Consider the following 21,786-nt stretch of genomic DNA (forward strand, 5'->3'; position numbering starts at 1 on the left):
GCCCCACAGCAAAAAATAAAAGAAAATAATTACAGAACAGAATAAACTTGTAATCAGTTTCTGCCCTATTTGGGTGGAGGGGATGGAGCAGAAGTGAAGAGATAATCTTGGAACCTATGTCTCAGACAAAAAGTCACCAATCAACATCCTACCCTGGCCAATTAAAGTGGAGGCAGCTGCAGTGCCCAAGGATCCCCAACCCTAGTACTTAGACATGAGCTGTCGCAATTCATATTAAAATTTCTTTTCTCTCCTCCAATTGCCAATCCATTTCCTTGCTCTCTAGAATCACTTTCCACTACCCCATCGCATAGTCAGAGCAAATGAGGCCCAGAGGAGGTAAGGGACTTTTCCCTTCACAAAACAAGTCAGGGATAGAAGGACCAGAACTCCTGAAATCCATATCCAGGGTTGTTTTCGGTGAAACCTTCCATTTGTTTCCTAATTGCAAAGTTAAGAGGGACTTCTATCGAAGTCCCTCCCAAATCTTCACTTGAAGTTACTGGGAAGAAGGCCTGCTATCTCAAAGCCCAAAAATCTACTTTGAATAGCTTTCACCTGTGACATTCTAATACTGGAAGTCGTGTCAGGAAGTCTATGAGTAGGGGCTTAAAGATTATCTTAACTCATTAGTGAGTCCAGCTTCTGTTTTTCTGAAGGGTTATTCAAGTTACCCAGATTACCCTTACTTTTGGGGTAATCCAGATCCCAGTCCAATTCTCCATGTGACACTCATGTCTATATGGGTAGAGCAAAACAGAGGACTGAGGCAAAGATCTGGAAAACAGAGGTAAAAAAAATGACCACAATTCATTTGAATGATGAAGATAAATGGAACCAAAATGAATGTGTCAGATTTGAATGAACCTAGGGCATTGCCTCCACTTCTTTTTTTAGGGGGGGAGCCATTTTAATGAAAATATAAAGTAAAGAGTATGATGCTTGGGGCAGCTAGATGGTGCAGTGGATAGAGCACTGGCCCTGGAGTCAGGAGTACCTGAGTTCAAATCCGGCTCAGACACTTAACACTCACTAGCTGTGTGACCCTGGGCAAGTCACTTAACCCCAATTGCCTGACTAAAAAACAAAACAAAACAAAGAGTATGATGCTATGTAGGAAATATGGTGCCATATTATTCAAGCAATGAATGTTTGAGTGCAGAATGCACTTAGCCATAGGTTCAGGGTACAATAGCAGTGGGCACTAGAGAAGCAAAGGAGGCCACTGGACGAAGATATTATCAACTCCAGATTTTCCCCATTTGCCTTCATGTAAACAAAAGTTTTCAATTGAGCATTTGGATCAGAAATCAATCTCCCATAGATCTAAACAGCAAAGAAGAATGGTTGTAATGGCACCCCTGCAAACCTACAATTTTGTCTATATGATACCAAGTAACTCCACTAAAGTCTTCATCTTATACCTCATTGAGATGGGTATGAATAAGATTTCTCAATGCACTAAAATTACAGAATTTAAGAGTTGGAAGCAGGAGTGTGCTGCTAAATGTTTAACAACAGGCTGTCCAAAAAAAAATTCACGACACACTTTAAAATTTATCTGCATTATTAACATTTCCTTTATCACTTTCTTAAGGCTAGATGATCAAAAATAGATAAATCAAGGCTTGATTGAAACATTCACTCATTTCTGAAGTATAAATGTGAACACTAAAAACTTAACAATCACCTTTCCAGCTCATATCAACTGGCTTCAGCACACCCTTGTTTGGAAGGGACTGTATTTTGCCAGAGTAAAATAAAACTTTTTTTAAGTACAATTTTTTGTCCATATGGATACTCAAAATTCTTCCAATAAATCAGAGGCTCCCCAAGGATTTTTATTTCAATTGATTCAACTTAAGAAATAGTCATTAGGGACCTCCTATGGCACTGTCTTTGGTGACAGAGACAAGACAGCCTCTGCTCTCAAGGAACTTACATTCTGGTAGTCCTTTGCCCTACAAGTTGGGAACCACTGTGGTAAAGAGGATATAAAATAACTAGAAGACATTACCTGCCCTCCAGAATTCTTCATCCATTTGGAAAGGAAAGGTGTACAGATATGAAACAATTAGAAAATGTAAATTAATGGTGATGAGGCAACATGAAACAGGCTCCTTAGGGCTGGATATAATAATGCCTCACGTTCAATTCCCTAATTCTACCAGTTTCAATGGTATGATTTAATCCCCATCCATAAACTCATTCCTGTCCCAGGCTCTAGATCCAGTTGGAAGTAAACAAGGCTAGGAATGTAATGGCCCCTGTTTCTGTGGTGTATTATCAAGTCAGTCTTGTTTCTGGTTCTGTTCTGATTCTGTGCCTATCTTGGAATTCTGTCTTGTCAGGAAGTGACTGAATCTCTGAATAGACTTCCTGACTAGAACCCAATGTTTTCCTTTGCTTCTTCCTATTTTCTTAGATGTTTCATCCCACTCAGAGCAAACCAGTCATAGTCATTCATCTGACTTCCATGCAGAGAGGAAAATCTCTACTTGTTACCAAGGAGAAAAGGCCTAAAATATTTTAAGAGTCAGAATGGATTCTTGCCAAGGTGTCAGTGGAAGAAATTTGAGGGGTTGGAGTTGCCTGTGTAGAGGTCAGGGTTAAGGAGTCCATATCAGAGTAGAAAGCTGAAATTCAGGAAGCACCAGGGAGTTCGAAATTTGTCATACCCAACCTGATTTCCCAAAATGTTGGGGGTGGGGAGGGGTTCTTGCAGTTGCTTGTATTTTCTGCCCTCTGGCCCTCAGAGGGGACCAGAGCCTTACCCTTGAACTGAATTGTCTGTGACTTGATCCTTGCTTTCCTACTGCTATATCTCCCTAATGCTGGTAGTCTACCCACCACTCCACTGATGCCGTGTTCTAGTCATTTGCCAGGGTATCTATCTATTGTTCATTATTAGACCTTCCTGAGGCTTTCTGCCTGCCTGCCTGCCTGCCTATATTTGCTTTGATTTCTTCTTTCTGGGACCTTACTCTATCACCTCCTTTACCCTGGTGGGTGTCTCTATTATTTTGATCAGACCCATTTGGCAACTGATACAGTCCAAGTTGTGACATTAAGAAAATGCAAAGTTGAAGGAAGATCAATGGCTCCAAAAGGAAATTAATCTAGGGGCCGCTAGGTGGCTCAGTGGATAGAGCACTGAGTTCAAATCTGAACTGACACTTGACACTTACTAGCTTTGTGACCCTGGGCAAGTCACTTAACCCCAATTGCCTCACAAAAACAAAAACAAGCCACACACACACACACACACACCAAAAGGAAATTAGTCCAGGAAGACTTCCGGAAGAAGCTGAGTCCAAAAGTGACCTTCATCAAAAGTAATGATCATAGATCATATCACAGGGGTAGAAAGAGGGAATTCTCATGAATAAATGCACAAAAACCAGAATGGAAAATATGCATGTGACAATACATGATCAAGACAAGTTGAGACACCAGAACCATGAAAAAAAAAGATAATACTTGAAAAGGGCTAGACTCAGGAGTAGGTCAAAAACTAATAGTCAAGACTGAGGAGACAACATGTGGATAAAGCATTGTACTTTGAACCAGGAAGACATGTATTCAAATCCTACTTCAGACACTAGCTATATGACCCTGGGCAGGTTATTTAATTTCTCTGGTCCTTAGTTTCTTCATCTGTAAAATGAGGGAGGTGAACTCAATGACCTTTAAGGTCCTTCTCATCTCTAAGTGTATGATCCTATGATAAAACAAAACCAAGGGTCATGAAGCAGACAAGTAAGAGTATCACTTGGGTATTAGAGATTAAGGTAAAATTGTTAGGCAAACAGACATAATTTGGGCATCAGAAACCAGAAAGTATATCAGGATAGCAGACTTGATGCCTCAGACATGAAGCCATGCCTCCCACCCTCCCCCCATAAGAGCAAAAGCAAATAACAACAGCATATGGTTAAGTCAAGTGCTTGCAAGTGAGAACAGGTGAGCCACATTAAAGATACAGAAAGTAGTCAACTTGAGAGTGAAAGGTCCTGACATTGCATTGGTGATAATGCTGCCAGAGTCACAAAACGATAGCCATTTGCATGTAAACATATGTCACAATTCTTGCTTGATGTCCCACATTCCAGTATTGAAACTGGTAATTAGCCCCTGGTGGCACTGAAGGTTTGGGGTATTAAAATGATGGTTTTAATAAGCTCAACCCATGCACCAGTCACCAATAATGGAAGCACTGCCAAGGAAGACGGAGTTTTCCTTGTTAAAACACAAGGCAATAAATTTCTAGTGTAATAACTCAACCCCCAAATGAGGGCTAGTAACCAACCAACCAACCCATAATCTGGGACAAAGCCCTTTGGATCCCTTGATCCCTGAGTCCAGCCCCTGCTGGCCCTAATTACTTGACCTCAACAAGGACCTTTGTTTGTTTGTTAATTTGACATTCCTGGTATTTTATTTAAAACAAAAATCCCGATGGAAATTGTTATAGAAATGGAATATAAATGTACAACCCAGTTTTTGGCAGAACCTGAAGTAGAAATCCTGGATGTGATTTTCTGCAAAACCTCAATTTTCTATGCTTCTCTAATGACACAGAAAATTTATGACATTCAGGTCACATATATAGCAAAATATTTATGTTATTTTGTGGTAGCAAAAACTGAAACAAAGTGGGTGCCCATGGATTAGAGAATAGTTTAATAAAGTACAGAACATGAGTATAATGGAATATTTTTGAGCCACAAGATACTCAAAATGGTTGGAATTCAAAGAAGCACGGGAAGCCCCATATAGGCAAAACCAAAAGGATAATATAAACAATGATTAAAAAATGTAAATAGAAATGATATAAAAAGGCACCGAACTGGGGCAGCTAAGTGGTGCAGTGGATAGAACACTGACCCTGGAGTCAGGAGGACCTGAGTACAAATCTGGACTCAGACACTTAACACTTACTAGCTGTGTGACCCTAGGCAAGTCACTTAACCCCAATTGCCTCACTAAAAGAAAGGCACTGAACTTCAGAATAAATGCAATGAATAGTGTTGAATACAAGGGGCAGAAAATTATGGATGATGAATCGGGACTATTTCTATAGACAACTCTGTTTTTGCTCAATTTTGTTGGACTGTTTTTCTTTGTTACAAAGGAGAATGTAGTGGGGAAGGGAAAGAGGAAAGAGGAAGAGGGAACATTTTTGGAATATAAAAATAGACATTAATTTTAAAAGTAATAACAAGACACCCACCAAAATAATTATCCTCTGGTCTGATTACCATTCAGTTCAAACAAATGCATTTTTACTAACTTCTTCTGTTGAATATTTCCCCTTTTAAGACTGCCTGAGGGCAGCTAGATGGCACAGTGGATAAAGCACCTGCCCTGGATTCAGGAGTACCTGAGTTCAAATCCGGCCTCAGACACTTAACACTTGCTAGCTGTGTGACCCTGGGCAAGTCACTTAACCCCAATTGCCTCACTTAAAAAAAAAAAAAAGACTGCCTGACCTAAACTCTGGGCTGACTGTGGGGGTGGACTCTGCTAAATCCCAGGACATTAGCAAAGTCATGGTTGATGTCCAAACCCAGTATGATGCCCTAGCTAAGAAAAACAGAGAGGAGCTTGATGAGTCCGGGTGCCAGCAGACTGAGGAGAGCACTGCAGCGATCATCGCAAGGTCTGATAAGGAGGAAGCTGCTTGAAGCACTGTCAGTGAGTTGGAACATACAATCCAGTCCCTAGAGACTGACCTGGACTCCCTTCAAGATCTAAAAGCCAGCTTGGAGGAGAGCCCGAGGAAGGTGGAGACCTGCTGTGTTCTCAGATGGAGCAGATCAACGCAGCCCTGCTAGACTTCAAGGGCGAGCTGGGGTAGACACTCATGGAGGGGCAGTGCCAGGTGCAAGAAAAGGAGACCCTGCTCAACATCAAGGTCAAACTGGAAATAGAGATTAACACCTATTAAAACCTACCGGAGAATGGGGTGGGGGGGGGGGGGAAGAGGGCCTTCAATCTAGAGCATGCCTTGGACAGCAGCAGCAGCAGTTTCTTGCACTGTATCTATCAGACCAGTACCTGGAAGACTGTGGATGTCAAAGGGGTGGCAGAAATCAAGGACACCAAGGTCCTGTGGTGTTAGGGCCATAAATTGGGAACCTAGGCTGAGGCAGGAAGTTAATAAAGACTTTCTGGTCACCAGGCACCCCCCCACCCCACAAAAAGCAAAACAAAACAAAAAACCTGCTGCACTAAAATGAAGTAGAGAATGAATACAATTATGTGGATAATTCATATGGAAAGTCAGTATAAACCTACTGGATTAGAGCTCTGGTTGGCTTCATTCATCAGGATGACCCAGTTTAAAATCTAGTCTCCAATGCTTGTTTGTGTGACAATGGACACTTCAGAAGACTCAGGCAACTCTCTGACTATAAGTAAAATAAGAGAGTTGGACTAGGTGGCCTCTAAGGACCCATCTAACTCAAGATCTTTGATCCTATGAAAATAAATTAAGATCTGAGTTGGTGGAGGGAATTCCCATTCATAATGCATTGATGTCTCCCTACCCCGCCTCCCCTTGCTCCTATACACAGATACTCACACTTGTCTCTAAGGTCTGTACCCTTTGTCTGCAGGTGTTTTCTGGCCAGAATAACTCTGACATCTACTTGGGTGTGCAAAATCCATCCAAGGATCCACTGGGTATTGCAAAAACCAGCCCGTTTGCTTAGGTTTGTTTATCTGTGAACATCTCTGTTTAGAACAAAATTAGTAAATCTTTCTTAATTTTTAGAAATGCAAAGGAGGGGTAACTAGGTGGTGCAGTGGATAGAGCATCAGCCCTGGATTCAGGAGTACCTGAGTTCAAATCTGGCCTCAGACCTTTAACACTTACTAGCTGTGTGACCCTGGGCAAGTCACTTAACCCCAACCGCCTCACTAAAAACAAAACAAACAAACAAACAAAAGAAATGCAAAGGAATGGGGGTCAGTGGTTGGGCACTGTTTTTCCCTCAGTGATCACACTATTTCTTTTACATACTGCTAATCCAGTGGCCCCAAGAGAGATAAAGTCAAGATGAGTCTACTGTTTTGTGGACATGTTATTTCTTCCTCTGCACCACTGGAAAGCAAATGCAGCTCAGGAAATTTGGGGATAATTCTAGCATCCATTAACTGAAATTTTCTGGATAATTCAAATTTTACAAAATGGAACTACTGTCCCATGGCCATCTGTCCACCAGGAAGCTGACAGAAGGCACTTAAACTTGGCCGGTTTTAATCACATCTTTTCCCTTGAATTCACCTGTCCTAAGGACAAATTCTGTCCTCTGACCTGTTCATTCTTCCCTCTGACACTTGGAAGTCTGCCCTGGCCATGGTGAAAACAAGGTTATTAGTTTTGTTCCTGATGTCTGGGTTATCCACAAGTCTGGAGAAGTCAGGAAAAGAGAGAGAAAGGGGAAAGAAGGCAGAAAAGAAGAGAAGAAGATAGTGAAAGAGAGATGGAAGGAGGAAGGAAGGAAGGAAGGAAAGAAGGAAGGGAGTGAGAGAGGGAGGAAGGAAAGTTTCATCTATTAATAAGTACCTACCATGTGCAAGGCACTGCACAGAAGTACAATATTTCCTGTCCTGGGGTTCACATTCTATTAGCATACTGAAAGATTTAATCCAAGCCTTTTAGCTAATAAAAGCTAAAGTGTGTTGGGGGGAGTGGGGAGTGTAAAAATTACCCAGATAATTCCCTCCGTTCTCCCTTTTACTTTGCTCCATGGAGACCTATGCTTGGATCAGTACTAGACTGAAAAGGACAGGGAAGGAGAAAAATGCTTCTTTCTTTCCTTTCTTAGAATCTCCATGGGGAAATAATGAGGATCCATCATCCTTCTCTCCCTTAACTTCCATAAATTATCCTCTGGGAGATACCAGAACCTAGAAGCTGCTAAACTAGGGAGAGGGGTGCCAGAAATCAGGTCTTGTCCTGATTTCCTTTGATGATTTCCTCTGAAACCAAGTCTCTTGAATTTCCGAATGAGAAGCACGATAGTTACAGAGCCAACTGTGCCTCTCCAAGCCCTTCTTTCTCTATTGAATGCTAATACCTCCTATGCACAGACACACAATCTCAGTTCAAATACTGTGCCACCCTAGGAGAACATTTCAGGAGAATAATATCACTGGCCCCACAGCTCTTAAAATACTAAATACTAAGGCAAGAGAAAACACAGGACTAAACCACTCTACAATTAACTCTTTTTCTTTGTGTTGTTTGTGGCTGTGGCTGTTGTTGGTTATTGTTGTTGTGGAGCTAATGATATTCTAACCTCAGGCGCCTGCCTACACAATCACTACTATCCAAACCAGAGGGTGGGAGAAACATTGTGAAAAGTCAAAGCAGGAAAGAACCTTAGATATCTTGTCCATCCCCTTCCTAAAGCACATCTTTCCCCTGAATATTAAGGCCAAAATAATACATGATTCCATTTAACCAGATACTTTTCCCCTGGATTTTTAAGAGAAAAACAAAATTTACTGAAAAGTTTTGGGAGAAATGAAAGATGGCTCTGTAGCCACAAAGAAGAGTTCAGTTCAACTCAGTCATTCAAGGGGCAAATATAATAAAACGCTTTATTTCCACCCACCCACGCCCTTCCCAGATAATTCAAGGTTTAGGCTTTATTCTAAGAATTAGGAACCTCTTGAAATCACTGAACTAAATTATCCTAATAATGAATCAGCTTTAACCTACATTAACTGAATAATCAACCATCTTTTTGCTAGAATGTGGAAAAATCGACCATTTCATTTCTTAAGTAAGTTAAATGACACAAAGACAGGCAGGGTTATTTATTTTTGTAAGGGGTGGTGTGGAAGTAATCCATTTTTTAAAGTCTTGAAGGCATTTTTCAAAGATGCTTTGGGCAAAGCTACAGGGTTCTAGGAGGGCTGCTGAACAGGGGATGGATGGTAGAAGACCTGGCTCCCTCCCCTCCCTTTTCCTACCCACACCCCCCTCGCTAGCTCTTTAGGGACAAAGGAATGTTTATGACCCAGTCTCAAGTTCAATGACAAAAACCTTGGGTGGACAGGATGAGCTGGGGGAAGGCAGGGGACAGTGAACTTCAGCCAAACAAAGGAAGTAAGAGTGAAAGAAGGGGACTTAAGGGACTGAAAGGAATGGGGAGAAGAAAATGGTGGGGGGGAGTGGAAGAATCTCAACACAGTGGGCCTCCGGGCAGTCATCTTGGGGTTTTCTGGCAAATGAGAATGTAGATTGCTGTGTCCTTTTCTCCTAGTCTGTGGGGAAAGAGATCTGCATGTTTCCAGGGGAAACTAGTTCGTCTGCATGGGAGGGTGCTCTTGAGGGTTTGGGAGAAGTAGTCTTGTGTGGTGGAAAGAACATTAGATTTGCAGTCAGAAAACCTGGGTTTGAACCTCTGCCAGTAGAAATAGGGGACCACTGGCAAATTACTTCTTCTTTTTGGGTCTATTTCCTCTTTTGTAAAATTAAGGGATTTGTCAGACACTTAACACTTGCTAGCTGTGTGACCCTAGGCAAGTCACTTAACCCCAATTGCCTCACTTAAAAAAAAATGAGGGGATTTGGGCTGAATGAGCTTAAGGTCTTCTCAAGCATTAAATCCAGTGTATTGGGGGGAAATGAAGAGAGGGGGAAGGGGCAGAGAGAGACAGAGAAACAGACAGAAAAAGAAACAACCTGTACAGGAGGGTGTGTGTGAGTCTGTGTTAGGGTGCTGTTTGTGACTTGTGGGATGAAGATGTTTGTATGAGTCTGTATGGGTCAGGGGTGAGTCCTTTTAGGAGGAGTACCACATATATGAGTGTCCACCAAAGAATGAGAGTTTCTGAGCATTTTCCTGGATTCATTTGCACGTTACTGCTTATGTGGCTGTTCACACCATTGAGTTTCCAAAAGTCTTGTAAGGGAACCTCTGTTAATTTCCAGAGGTGTGCAGGGATGCATAGATGTAATATTTTTTTAAAAATTCATGTATGAGCTTCCTATATGGCACACATTTCTTCCAGGTGCGTGACTGGGTGGATGGTGGCTTCTACGCCTGGGTGAAAGTGCAAAATGGGGAATGGGTATATTGGAGAGGAATAAGATGGGAGTGGGGCTAACTTTCATGAGCTGTGTGTAGGTGAGTACATGCTTAGCTGTGCCTTTGTGTTCGTGCACAGCAAATGATCGAACCTGGTAACTAACTTCCATATACATACACCTATAAGCTACCGCAGATGAAAAGTTCATGGGCGACCCTTTGTAGATCAGTGTATCCACGGAGCATAAATGACTGTGTGTAGGCAGCTGTGAGCAGTCGTGTGTGTAGTGGAAGGAATGCATACTTGTGTACAACACACAAACATCCACACACACACATCTGTACAAGGACTCATCCAGACGATTAATAAAGAGGATTCTTCTACAAGTAAATTCACATGGAGCCACTAAGTCACCAACATCCCCACCTTAAGACTACTCCGAAAGGAGGAACTGAGTGCCAAACTCTAAGCCTCAGTTTCTTGATCGGCAGAATAAGAATTATAATATCTGCACTATTTAGTTCCGAGGATGCTTAAAAGGAAAGCTTCGATTTCTGAAATACACCTGGGCCCGTGTTAAAAACAAAAGGGATGAAAAACGAAAAGCCTTGAGGCCCCAAAGTCTCCTAAAGAAAGTAGTATTTGGAGGAAACCTTTCTGGAGGAGGGGAAGGAGAGAGGTAAAGAAAATGCGATCCTAGGTTGTCAGCTTTCTCTCCAAGGAAGCAGAGCAGCCCCTTGATAACCCGCCTCGTACGAACCCTTCCCTCTTCCTTTCAATAGTTCGCAAAAATCACGGGGTCTTTGCAGCCCGAAAGTGAAAGCAAAAAACCTCCAAGACATCCATGATTTGTAAAAAAAAACCCCTATCGTAGAGAAAAACGAATAAATGCTCCCAAGGAGTCAATGAAGTTGGGTCTTTGAGAACTGACGAAAAGAATACACTGGACAAAATCTATGTCCTGGCAAAGAAACCTAGTAGCCTAGAAAAGGATTCTGTTAGCTCCCAGATGAATATTTGCCTTGCGCTTTTCATTCTTCTAAGGTTATGCTGAGCTCTCAGATCGCAGCTACGTTCCCTAAAGGGTCACCCGGGTCCCAGCTCCCTCACACTCCGAGGCCCATAGGGCAGGAAAATTCCCTAAGCCCATAGTCGGCCTGGTCCTGACTGCAGAGCTTAACCTCTGGGCTGGCGAAGTGGTCTAGAAAGGAACAACTCGGTTAAGAAATTTCACAAGGGGGTAAAAAGCCTGGGGTGAAAACTGCTAGGCTGGACTGGTTCTTAAGCAGAGAGAAAGAGGCAGGTTCTAATTACTAGTTATTAATTAGAGAAGACCACCTACCCGGCCCAATGGTGTATAGCTTCAGCAAGCCAGTTAATCCTTAAATCTACTGGTCTCTACTGAAAGACGTTCGGGGAAGTGGTTTTCTTACCCTTGTTAACTTTTCTTTATATATATATATATTTATATGTATATATACACACACATATATAGTTATCTTTTGATTTCATACCACTTTCATTTCTAAATATGTCCCCTCCTCTTCCTCCTCTTTTTCCTCTCCCTTCCCTACCAAACAAGCCAGCTCTGTTTACAAAGAATAACGAAAGAAAAACAGTTTAAGAAAGCCAACCAAAACACCAACCGAATATAACATTATAAGCAATATTATTTCACACCCATCTTCTAAATTCTTCTCTCCGGCTAATTTTCAAGGGCTCCCAATTCTGCCTTGTCTACAAGACCTAGAAAATTGGAGAGGTTCTACGCCTGGGAAAAACATAGGCCCACGCTGAGCACCTTTGCCAAAGGCCAGATGCCGGCATCACAGGGATCTAGATTTAGATCTCCACTCCTGGTTAAGTGGGTCCTTTCCTCGTCAGGTCCTCCTGGGTCCTCCTCTACTTCTACCCTTTCATCTCCGCACCCAGCTCCGCGTCCCTTTCGGCTATCAAGTTTGTTTCCAGGATTGCTGGAATGCTTTCTGACTTCCTGCACACACTTCCCCCAATCTTTCATGGAGTTTCAATTCTTTCCTGCCCCTAGACAGAGTAAATCTATAACCCAAATCTTCTTCCCTCACCTTTACACACACATACACACCCTTCTACTACTGCCTGGACAGACCTCCGAAGATTTCTAAACCCTCAACCAGAAAATCAATCTTTCCTTTTTGAATGGAATTCAGGCTAGGGCTGGGATCTTCTCTCCATTGCCATCCCTTATTTTTTCACCCTGAAAGCCCAACTAAGACTTTCAATCCAGACAGTCTCCCCTTCTTTCCTTTTGTGCGGTTTCTCACTCACCCCACCCCGCTTCCAGCGCAGAGCCAGGGCGAGAGAGGTCAAGACCACCAGGCAGGAACTTCAAGTTCAATGGCAAAAGTCCCTCCTTCCCCCCCCCCCATTCCCCGCAGGGCCTCATTTCCCTTCCCCCATCTTTTGGGCGGCTGCTGAGTCCGAAACTGACACCTTTTAGTAGGGAACCTTCAAAATTCCAGGAGGGACCCCTCGCCCCATCACTTCCGGGGCAATTTAGAGAGGGAGCTAATTGAAACATTTTCTTCTCTTTCTTTTTCCCTCCCCTAGTTGATCCGGCCCCCCACTCCAGACCTCACCTCCGCCGTATTTCCTTCTCGAGCCTTGGAAGGTGGGAGAGGAAGAAAGACTATTATTATTTCTTTTCCTTATTGGATGTTTTAATCGCTCTCCGGCTGTAGCCAAGTCACTAGGGGGATGGGGTGGCGGAATGCTGAGGAGGTCAGAGGCTGTCTGACTGGGTACTGGACATACTGGACCCGTTCCTATTCTGAACCGGAAAGGAACTGAATCAGGTGGGTGAAATTCGTGTATATATTAACATAACAACAAATCACATTTAAAAAATAAAACCACGCGCTCCCTTTTCTGACTTCCTTTCATTCGCCCTTTTCCTCCACCGCAGGAGTCATGGACTGTGCTTTATTCCACAGATTACGGTAACGAGTTCTTTTATTGAATTCGCCCGCGTGATTTGGAAGGAGTATCTTTACATAAAAAGCTGCTGGATGTGATGGGGGGAGGTAGATTCATTCCTCCCAGACATTTAAGTGCTGGCACTTAAACGAAAACTTTAATAAAAGGGGGAAGGTGGGGCAGAGGGGAGGGGTGATTGATAGAGGCAGAGAATTCTCCGTGTTTGGGGAATGGTACTTTGGGGGAGGAAAGGCACAACTAACTAAGGGAAATCAGAAATGGAGAATTGGGAAAGATTTGGGAAGAGTGCGCCGCGTCGAATTAAGAACAATTCCAATGACAGGAGAGGCAAGTCAAAACAGAGAATGCATAGACGTCTGCCGCGCGGACTTGGAGTAGGCCTGTTTCTCCCCCCACTCCCCGCCAGAAATTCGTGCTTTACCAACGAAGGGGTGGCTAGTAGAAGGAGGTGTGCTGTACATCTGGATTCAAACTCTGCCCTAGAAGGCCATATCCAAACTTTTTCCTCACGCCCTGGCCAACTAGCCTGCCTCGGTAGTAGTAATGATGTGGGTCCTGGAAACCGGGTAGAGTAAACAATCTGGTCCGGGCTCCATCCTCCCGTTTATTTACAAGCCACTGGTCCTGTAACCCTACAGGAGGCCCGCTAGAAAGGGGCAATGAGATGCTGAACCCGGTGGAATCTCAGGACGAGGGGGCAGAGATGGCTTTATTCTTAGTAGCTATTTCCGACGAGTTACTTGATATATTCTTAAGTGGAGTCGTTATATTTGTACGTTTGCGTCTGAATTCACCTTCCAAACACCCTCCTCTCCCATGCCCTGCCCGTTATTTTCAATTTTTACAATGTTTAAAAACAGCACAGATGAGAGTCAGCACCCTGCGTGAATTTTCGTTAATATTTAAAGATAGTCTTTTGTCTACAAGTTTATCTGTAAGGTCACGTGTGGTTGTTGCTGTTCAATGCAGGAGAATAGTTTCTCCCAGCTCCACTGAATAACGGTGACAATCTTTCGGTTCTAATTTCTGCAGCAAACCCTTTTGAAGTTCTGGGGAAATTCTTCTTCGTTCTTGTTTCCCCCCTGTATACAAAGGTAAATTTCATCTATTTGTAGATGCATGTGACTAAGAGGATTAAATATGGACGATCTTTATGAGGCTAGGAGCATGCACACACAAAGAGGAAGGGATTGTATTTAAAAGAGGGTTGTTTCTGTATAAAGAAAAATTAACTTTAAAAAGGGGATGCTTTTGCTGCGGTCATGTATATGAATCACGTATTTATCCATATGAACACGTCACGCAGGGAATTTGAAATACACAGAATATTGATTTATGTATAGAACAAAGACAGACAGGCAAAGGGAGGAAACGCTCGGACTCTCTTTAGGTGGGGCTATGGCTCTCTGTCCTTCTCTTTCTTTATTTTACATCTCTTCCTTCCAACCCCCATTCTTGCTGTCTTCTACTTGCCCAATCTCCGCCTGAATTGATTGATCTGCCTACCAGAATTGTGCATCGGGTCTTGGGAACTTCTGTACTGGTTTTTTATCTCAGTCCTGCATTCCAACCGGTCCCAACCTTTTGGGGATCCTTCCCGAGCCCCAAAACCCTAAAGCCCAAGGCAAGCCGGAAGTCAAGGTGGCAGTCAAATACTGCAGTAGTGCATCATGGCCAGGAGGGGGAGATCTTGTTCTTTGCATAACCCAGTCCCGCTTGAAAGAAAATAGTTTCTTACCTCCAAACTCCTTTGGCTCTTTTCTAATAGTTGAAAGCAAAAAGTTAAATTATAGGATCGTAGACTATTAGAGCTGATGTTAGAGCTTACTTAAAGCCGCTGCTTTGGGGACAGGAGGTGGGAGTCCGGGCTCTGCAGGGTCCCTCACCCTCAAACTCGAGAACAGGTTTGTTAGCATACTATCCCAGTTATTCAAAGCAGCAGCCTAGTTGGCCCTAGCCGTTCATCAGTTAGGGTTTCTTTCCTTCCCTCCTCCTTCTTCAGCTTCTTCCTCCTTCTTAATTTCTTACGTTTACAGAACTCCCAGAAACCTCCCTACAGAAGTCGAATCCCAGCTCCGAGTTGAAATCATGACCTTGTAGCGCTGAGACCTTGGAGATCCTGGCCTTCTTCCCCCACAACCCACTCCAGAACACTGGAAGGGGAACACTCAGCACATTTCGGTTTGGTTTGTTGTTAGGGTGAGGAGAGGTGATATGGGAAGGGGATCAGGAAGAAATTAAGGCTAGAAGATGAAAGAACCGGATCCAAAAGGGAAAACAAAGTAGCTGAGTTCCCAAGGGAATCAAAGTTTACTCCCGAGCCTCCAGAATTTCTTTCCCTGTTAATGAGTTGAGATCATTCTTAGCCCGATTCTCCATCTCGTTCTTTCCCAGAATCTGACTTCAGGACCAAGAATTCTTCGGGATCGGTTGGCTGAGCACTAAACAGATTTCCAGGCCCAGATCCCACCACCTCCAAGTTATCCTAAGGGACTTACCTCCTCCCAGCTTCGAAAAAGAGGGAAATGGAACTCAAAAGGACAGCGTTATGGAATCAAGTCTATTTCATCAGGTAATATTAAATGGGGTGTTCTACCGTATTTCCATTAGAATCTATCACACTCTGCTATAATGTACTGTCCTATAGAGTTTGCATTATACTATAGTTTCATCAAGGACTTCTACTATAAGTATATATCGCATATGCTATATAACAATGACACCTTAAAGGGAGCCACAGGGAAGGGAGTCCCCTCCATGGGATCTTTGCTCTCCAAAGAGTGGATCTTAGCCCTTGTCAACTAAATGTCAGCCAGGGCTGGGGATGCAGTGTAAGTGGACGTCAAACGGGGAATCCCTAAACTCCACAAGAGAGGACAAAAAAAGGTATGATTTCAAAAGTGAACTGAAATCAGATCTGGGCTCCTTTAGCCACTGCCATAATCCAACCTCACAATTGTTTTCCAGTTTAAAAATTAAAAATCCTGCCTCCAGATACTTTATAAAGACAAGGACCTCCATTCACCCTTACCCTCAGCCCAGAGGCTTCAGATCCAGCAATTACCAAAGTTCGGGAAGGGGAAAGGGCACTCAATTGGTCGATTTATCAGTTTCTCTTTCCCTCCCCTCCTTTTTTGGCTTCCTCTAGAGCACATAGAAGCTCTAGGTTGGAGAGGAGGGTGGCTACCCTCTCACCAAAACCGTCTGGGTAACAGTTTCTCTGTGGCTGGAAGAAAGGGAGGTCTACACCGACAGGAGCATCCAGGTCATTCAGGTCCCATATAATCCCTAATCTTCAATTTGCTGTCCAGATAACTGAACAAATGTGAGCATTAAGGTTTTGCTTTGAAGGCAAGCATGGTAGAGAGGGAAAATTGAACTATCCAGATTCTTTTCTAGTTCCATTTCGTTATCGCCAAACTGACCAGAACCCAGAAAAGAGAAGTGGGAGAACAGAGGGCCAAGTAACTTTGCCTCACCCCAGTTTTCCAGGGAACAGAAAGAAAAATTTGGACAACTCAAGGTTGAGGACTCTTAAGGGTGCCTTTCTATATAATCTGAAGGTAGAAAGGATATCCTTTTGAAGATAACACCCTTTTTCATCGACTACCGTTGCTGGAAGGCCGGCCTTTGCCTTCGAAAAATAAGAACTGGCAGTGTAAACGTCATTGCAATGTGTACACTCTGTTGCCAGTCCCTCTGCTCCCTCACTGTAGATGAGGCCTGAAGAGAAACCCCAGTTTTCCATCTGGACCTGGGTCTGGAGAGGAAGGCACCACTGAAATGGGTGTCTTCGGGAATTTATTAATTTATTAATCAGGCTCGATCCATCGAAAGTGGTTTGTAAGGCGCTCTAAGGAACTGCTAAACAGAGAATATGAGGGTGATTATAACCTTAACTATAATTATTATTATCTCTGTCATTGTTATTCTTATTTTTTTTCCCCGTGTAACTATATAGGCAAATAGGGAAGAAAACCTTGGCCTTTCTCTCTCTCTTTTTCTACATATATAGTGACATATCACAACTGTCCTATTCATCGAAAGGGCCCTCGACTTCTGGGAAGCAGGGCTGATCCCAGGGGACACCTCTTTGGCAGAGTCGGTGGCCTAGTTAGGGCTTCACGATACCCAACTGGTCCCAGACCCGCCCCAGCCCCTGGCCGGGTCCTGGTCCCCCAGAAACAGCTTCCCTTCCCGCCAGGAGATCGCCATCAAGGGGTGGCGCTGGTCTTGATTTTAGCTAAGACCTTCTTCTCCTTGACTCTGCGGTTCTGGAACCAAATGGTGATCTGTCGCTCCGAAAGGCTGGTAGCCGCCGAGATCTTGCGCCTCTTGTCCTTGGTGACGAATTTGTTGGCGGCATATTCCCGCTCCAGCTCCCTCAGTTGACCCTTGCTATACGGGATCCGTTTCTTGCGGCCCCGGCGGTAGGAACAGCCGTCCGGCGGATGCTGGGCCGAGGCGTCTATGTAGGAAGCAGAGGTAAAAGACAGAAATTCTTAACTCTTAACTGCGGGCCCTGGGCCCTCTAGGATATCTGCTAGCTCTTAGCGTACATGCACATTGACAGAAATACATCTCCACCCACATCATACGAATACATGCACACCCAAATAGCCACACATATGTGTCAAGAAAAATAATTTACATATAAAGAACCGCAAGTTTCTCAGAGCGCTCAGGCACACAACCACAAACGCAAACAGCAGGCTTACACAGGAGCCCCTTACACACAGGTACAGCCACAGGTGTGTGTACACTCACAGATCACATACCCACACCCACCTACATATCTACACACATCCACGTACACACAACCACAGACACATATACACAGTTTCAAATAGTCTGAAAACATTAAAAACTAAGAGATTCCCTGCAGAGCCATTCACTGCAGGCCAATGCTCCCCCAACCTATCCTCCAAAAGAGGGCACGTACATGGGTGGTGTCTACACAACACCAAAACGACCAGGAGTAAGTAAAGTGAGAAATTCAGCTGAAGAGGATGTGAGGGACCTGTCATTTCCACTACAGATTGGCAAAATATTTATTTCACCGATATGGTCACAATCTACCTGCTCTGCCTTTGTCTACTACTGTCTTCCATACAAAGAGACCCACGCAAAACGTATGGACTACACATTCATTCATAGTATAGATTCTTGGGCACAGCTAGACTCCCCCCTCCCCAAATATGCACACATGCAAACTGCTGTACACACAATTCCTCTCAGCCCTCCTGGACAGCTGCAAGGGAAAAGGGCCGGGGTAGTAGGCTGGTGGTGCCGGATTTCCCAGTCTCGGTCTCTGCTCCCTCAATACTTAGGGGCCGTTGGCCATATCCCTGCCAGCACTTCTACTTAATCCTTCTACTTAATCCCAACAGCCATTTTTGGAAGAGTGCCAACGATAAACTGCAGCCAGTTTTCGCTTCCTTTCCCTTCCCGAATCCTACGAATCCCCCACCTTTCATCAGTTCCAATCTGCCCCGATATCAACGCCACTCCCCCGCCAACACACACACACACACACACACACACACACACACACACACACACACACACACACCTGAAAGCAAAGGGGAATTGGGTCTTGGAGAAGGTTACCTGCAAATGCAGCCTTCCAGAAATGACCGGGCTGGTTCTGTTCCCCTTGGCAACACATCTGGCCACTCCAACCACTGGCGAGGGCCCAGGGCTGGTAACTGTCCACTGGCAACAGGGTGTCGTGGCGGGGCTCCCCAGGGCCTCCAAGAGTTTGCACCACCGACACGTCCAGGTAACTAGCCACGGGCTGATAGGGCCCTGGGTACCCAGGATAAAAGGCAAACTCTGCAGGACGGCTAGGATACTCCTCCCCCGCTGCAGTGGTCTCCGTGGGATAGGCAGCCAGGGTAGCTGCCTGGGTGCACGGTTTCAGCGAACTCCGGGACACTCGACAGGAATAGTAGCCTCCACCAAAGTAGCCATAAGGAACGGATGTTGGGGAGCCTCCCTGCGGCACCCCGGGGCATGGGTGACACTGCTTTGGCGGCTCCCCGGAGCCAGGCAAATCTATGGGGGTATAATTGGGGGTGGGCAGTAGCGCAGGCGCTGAAGGGTGACTCGCCAGTGGCGAGTGGGAGACCAGATTCCGACACCCGCCCGCTCCCAACAAGCCTTCGATATCTTTGCCAGCATCCAAGGTGGCATAAGCACCGGACTCCATGGAGCTGGTGGGAGGCTCATGGGGCGGAGGTGGGTGGGGAATCCGGGGCGCTCAGCTCTTACTCCCCATCCAGGCCCCGGGAATCCAAAGCGTTTTAAATCGCTCCCAGCTCAAGAAACGCCTGCATTAGCTCTGGCCAGCCGTCCTGACGTAAGAGACGCAGGAACCCAGATCCCGAGAGCGGATTGGCTGCTGCTTGGGGAAAAAGACTAATAAAATCCTGAAGGCAGAAATTGCGAAAATACTGCAACCCCCACCCTCCCCCAGCTCACTTTTATTACCACTGAAACAACATGAGAGAAAGGGGAGGGTAAATCCCTCCCCAACCCAACCCCCCAGCTACCCAGTTTTAGAGAGGAGCAAGCCTCTGGGTCTTAGAAGATAGAAAGGGAGAAAGAGGGGCAATGGAGGAAAGGGAGGGAACTGTGCCCCACCTCTCTGTCTCCCCCCTCTTCTTGGCTCTCTGTCTTCCGAGCTTTGGCAGGTTTAACAAAAAAGAATTAAAAAAAAACTGTCCCTATAAAACACATATCTTGTGAGGGGACAGGAGTGTTTTTCGGTGTGGGGAGGGGAGACCTTGCAGTAACCAACCTGTAATAATTTGAGGGTAATCAGGAGTGTACAGTTTTGGGGGGAATGAGGGGTTAACATCTTTTGGGGGATTCCCACACCTGGGTGTGTGGGGGGGGAGGGGGAAGGTAATGGAGATTCTAGTCACACACCCCAGGCATCTACACTAGGTGCTCCTCCTATTCCCGTTGCCAAATCACTGGGTTTTTCTACCCTGGGCTAAAGGAAGTCTCAGGTCACCTTTCTCACCTCCCGTTTTCAACAGAGTCCACTCCTGGATGGAGTATTTCTCTTCCTAAGGTCTCTGAAGACAATGAAAAAGACGATGCCAATCCTCGAACCCTTCCTATGGATGTGAGGGGAGGGAGCTAGGCAGAGAAACTAAGAAATTGAGGGAGAACCAGAGCCTGTAGCTTCAAGAAAGTTAAAGAGGAACATGAAGAGAGCCTTTCTATAAGAACATCAGGATCAAAACTGGGAAATCGTTAAATAGACACAGATACTGGATTTTAATGAGAGAGAGAGAGAGAGAGAGAGAGAGAGAGAGAGAGAGAGAGAGAGAGAGAGAGAGAGAGAGAGAGAAGCAAAGGACAGACAACAAAAGGAGACAGATGGACCCAGGTACAGGCAGAAAGGGACAGAGATAGATGGATAGACAGAAACAGAGGCAGAGGCAGAGAGAGATGAAAGAACAGAGATAGGTACAGAAAAAGAGTAAAGGACAAGGAAATCCAGGAAAGGGGGAGAGGGGGAAAGGAGAGGGGAGAGGGAAAGAGGGAGAGGGATTCAGATACAGACACAGAGAGACAAAGATATAATCAAATGTGAATCTGTTAGAACTGAATTGGTACCACCACTTTTTTTTTTGGTACCACCTCTTAAGGTAATGTCTACCAAACTATGTCTAAAAGGGGAAAATTAGGATATTGGGATCACAGATTTAGAGTTGGAAGGGACCTTGGACTATTTGGGTCACAAAGTTCAGAAAATGAATGGTCTTGACCTGGAATGTCTCCCAAGGTTTCTGGCCCTTGGAATATACCCCTCTCTTTGCCCCAATCACAGTTCCCAATGGGGCCCCCCAAATCCAGGATCTATCACACTGAGCTAACCCAGGGAAAGAAACCAAATCGTTCTCTATTCTCACTAGGCTCCAAAACTCTTATGAAGAAAGAAGGTTGAAGCCTGAACGAAGAGGGTCCTGGAGTCATTGTAACTGCCAAGACACAGAAGTAGTCAATTTTTCCCTTGGGATTTGCCAAGGTAGAAAGAAACAGAGAAGGCTGGAGACAGGTCCAAAAGGTTTCTATCATAAAATGGTATGAAGTGGGGGAAGAGGGAGGGGAAAGCACCTCCCACACCCTCTCCATCATGAGCCACCAATTCTCTCTGTATCTACTTGCTCCAGAGCCCAGGACTCAACATAGAAACAGGAATTTTTTACCAGCCTCCAGCCAGTTTCTCATGACAGCTTTCATGACAGATTCTCAATGCATTTCTATGAAGGGGGCGGGAGCTTGTTTTACAAATGTGGATTTGCATCCCACACTTTTGGAAGGGGTCAAAAGAAGTTCCTGTTGAAAAGATGCCTACAGTGAAGGGTTTGCACCCTCATACAGGATGGAGTCATAGATCTTGGATCCTTTCTATTGCCACTGTACCCTCCATTCTTACACTCCCTTTCTTCAAGCTGGAAATAGAATTATTTTCATCTAAAACCTCTTTGGAAATTCTCTCTGTGTTTGTCCTGATATCGTTATGCTATTTTCTGAAGAACAGCTTTCATTAACTCAAATAGAAAAAAAAATCCAAACTTTTTGAAGGAAAAAAAAGCTGTATAATTTAGGGTGGGGGTGGGGGAATTGAAGGGTAGGGTATCCTTCAAGAGAAAGAGATGCAGAGAGATGTGTTTGTAAATGTGTGGTCATGTGCACAAGTGTACTTGTGGGTGTGAATGAACATAAGTGTATTTGTTTTTT

At 44.5% G+C, this 21,786-nt stretch overlaps 1 protein-coding gene and 1 long non-coding RNA gene across 4 annotated transcripts; one reads left to right on the forward strand and one right to left on the reverse strand.

Annotated features, from left to right (window-relative positions):
• Nucleotides 1–13,997: 13,997 nt before the first annotated feature.
• LOC122755813 lies at nt 13,998–21,581 on the forward strand. Of its 3 annotated transcripts, none has more exons than XR_006356410.1 (4): nt 13,998–14,120; nt 15,063–15,212; nt 15,421–15,598; nt 20,958–21,581. It is a non-coding gene; the product is annotated as an uncharacterized LOC122755813 (long non-coding RNA). The 3 variants fall into 3 exon arrangements; XR_006356411.1 differs by having other exon boundaries at nt 15,063–15,207; XR_006356409.1 differs by having other exon boundaries at nt 15,063–15,598.
• On the reverse strand, nt 17,241–19,237 carry HOXB13 (homeobox B13). The gene is made up of 2 exons (XM_044004651.1): nt 18,637–19,237; nt 17,241–17,494 (listed from the first exon to the last, which is right to left on the reverse strand). The coding sequence occupies exons 1-2, from the start codon at nt 19,235–19,237 to the stop codon at nt 17,241–17,243; spliced, it is 855 nt and encodes a 284-aa protein (XP_043860586.1).
• Nucleotides 21,582–21,786: the final 205 nt, after the last annotated feature.

The sequence above is a fragment of the Dromiciops gliroides genome, chromosome 4, assembly GCF_019393635.1.
Source record: "Dromiciops gliroides isolate mDroGli1 chromosome 4, mDroGli1.pri, whole genome shotgun sequence".
Taxonomy (NCBI): Eukaryota; Metazoa; Chordata; class Mammalia; order Microbiotheria; family Microbiotheriidae; genus Dromiciops; species Dromiciops gliroides.

Excerpts from the sequence above, each read along its gene's own strand:
- HOXB13 (XM_044004651.1), bottom strand. The coding sequence starts at position 19,237 with ATGGAGTCCGGTGCTTATGCCACCTTGGATGCTGGCAAAGATATCGAA. Across the intron at positions 17,495-18,636 it reads CTGGAAGGCTGCATTTGCAG|ACGCCTCGGCCCAGCATCCG; the intron begins GTAACCTTCTCC and ends CTTCCTACATAG.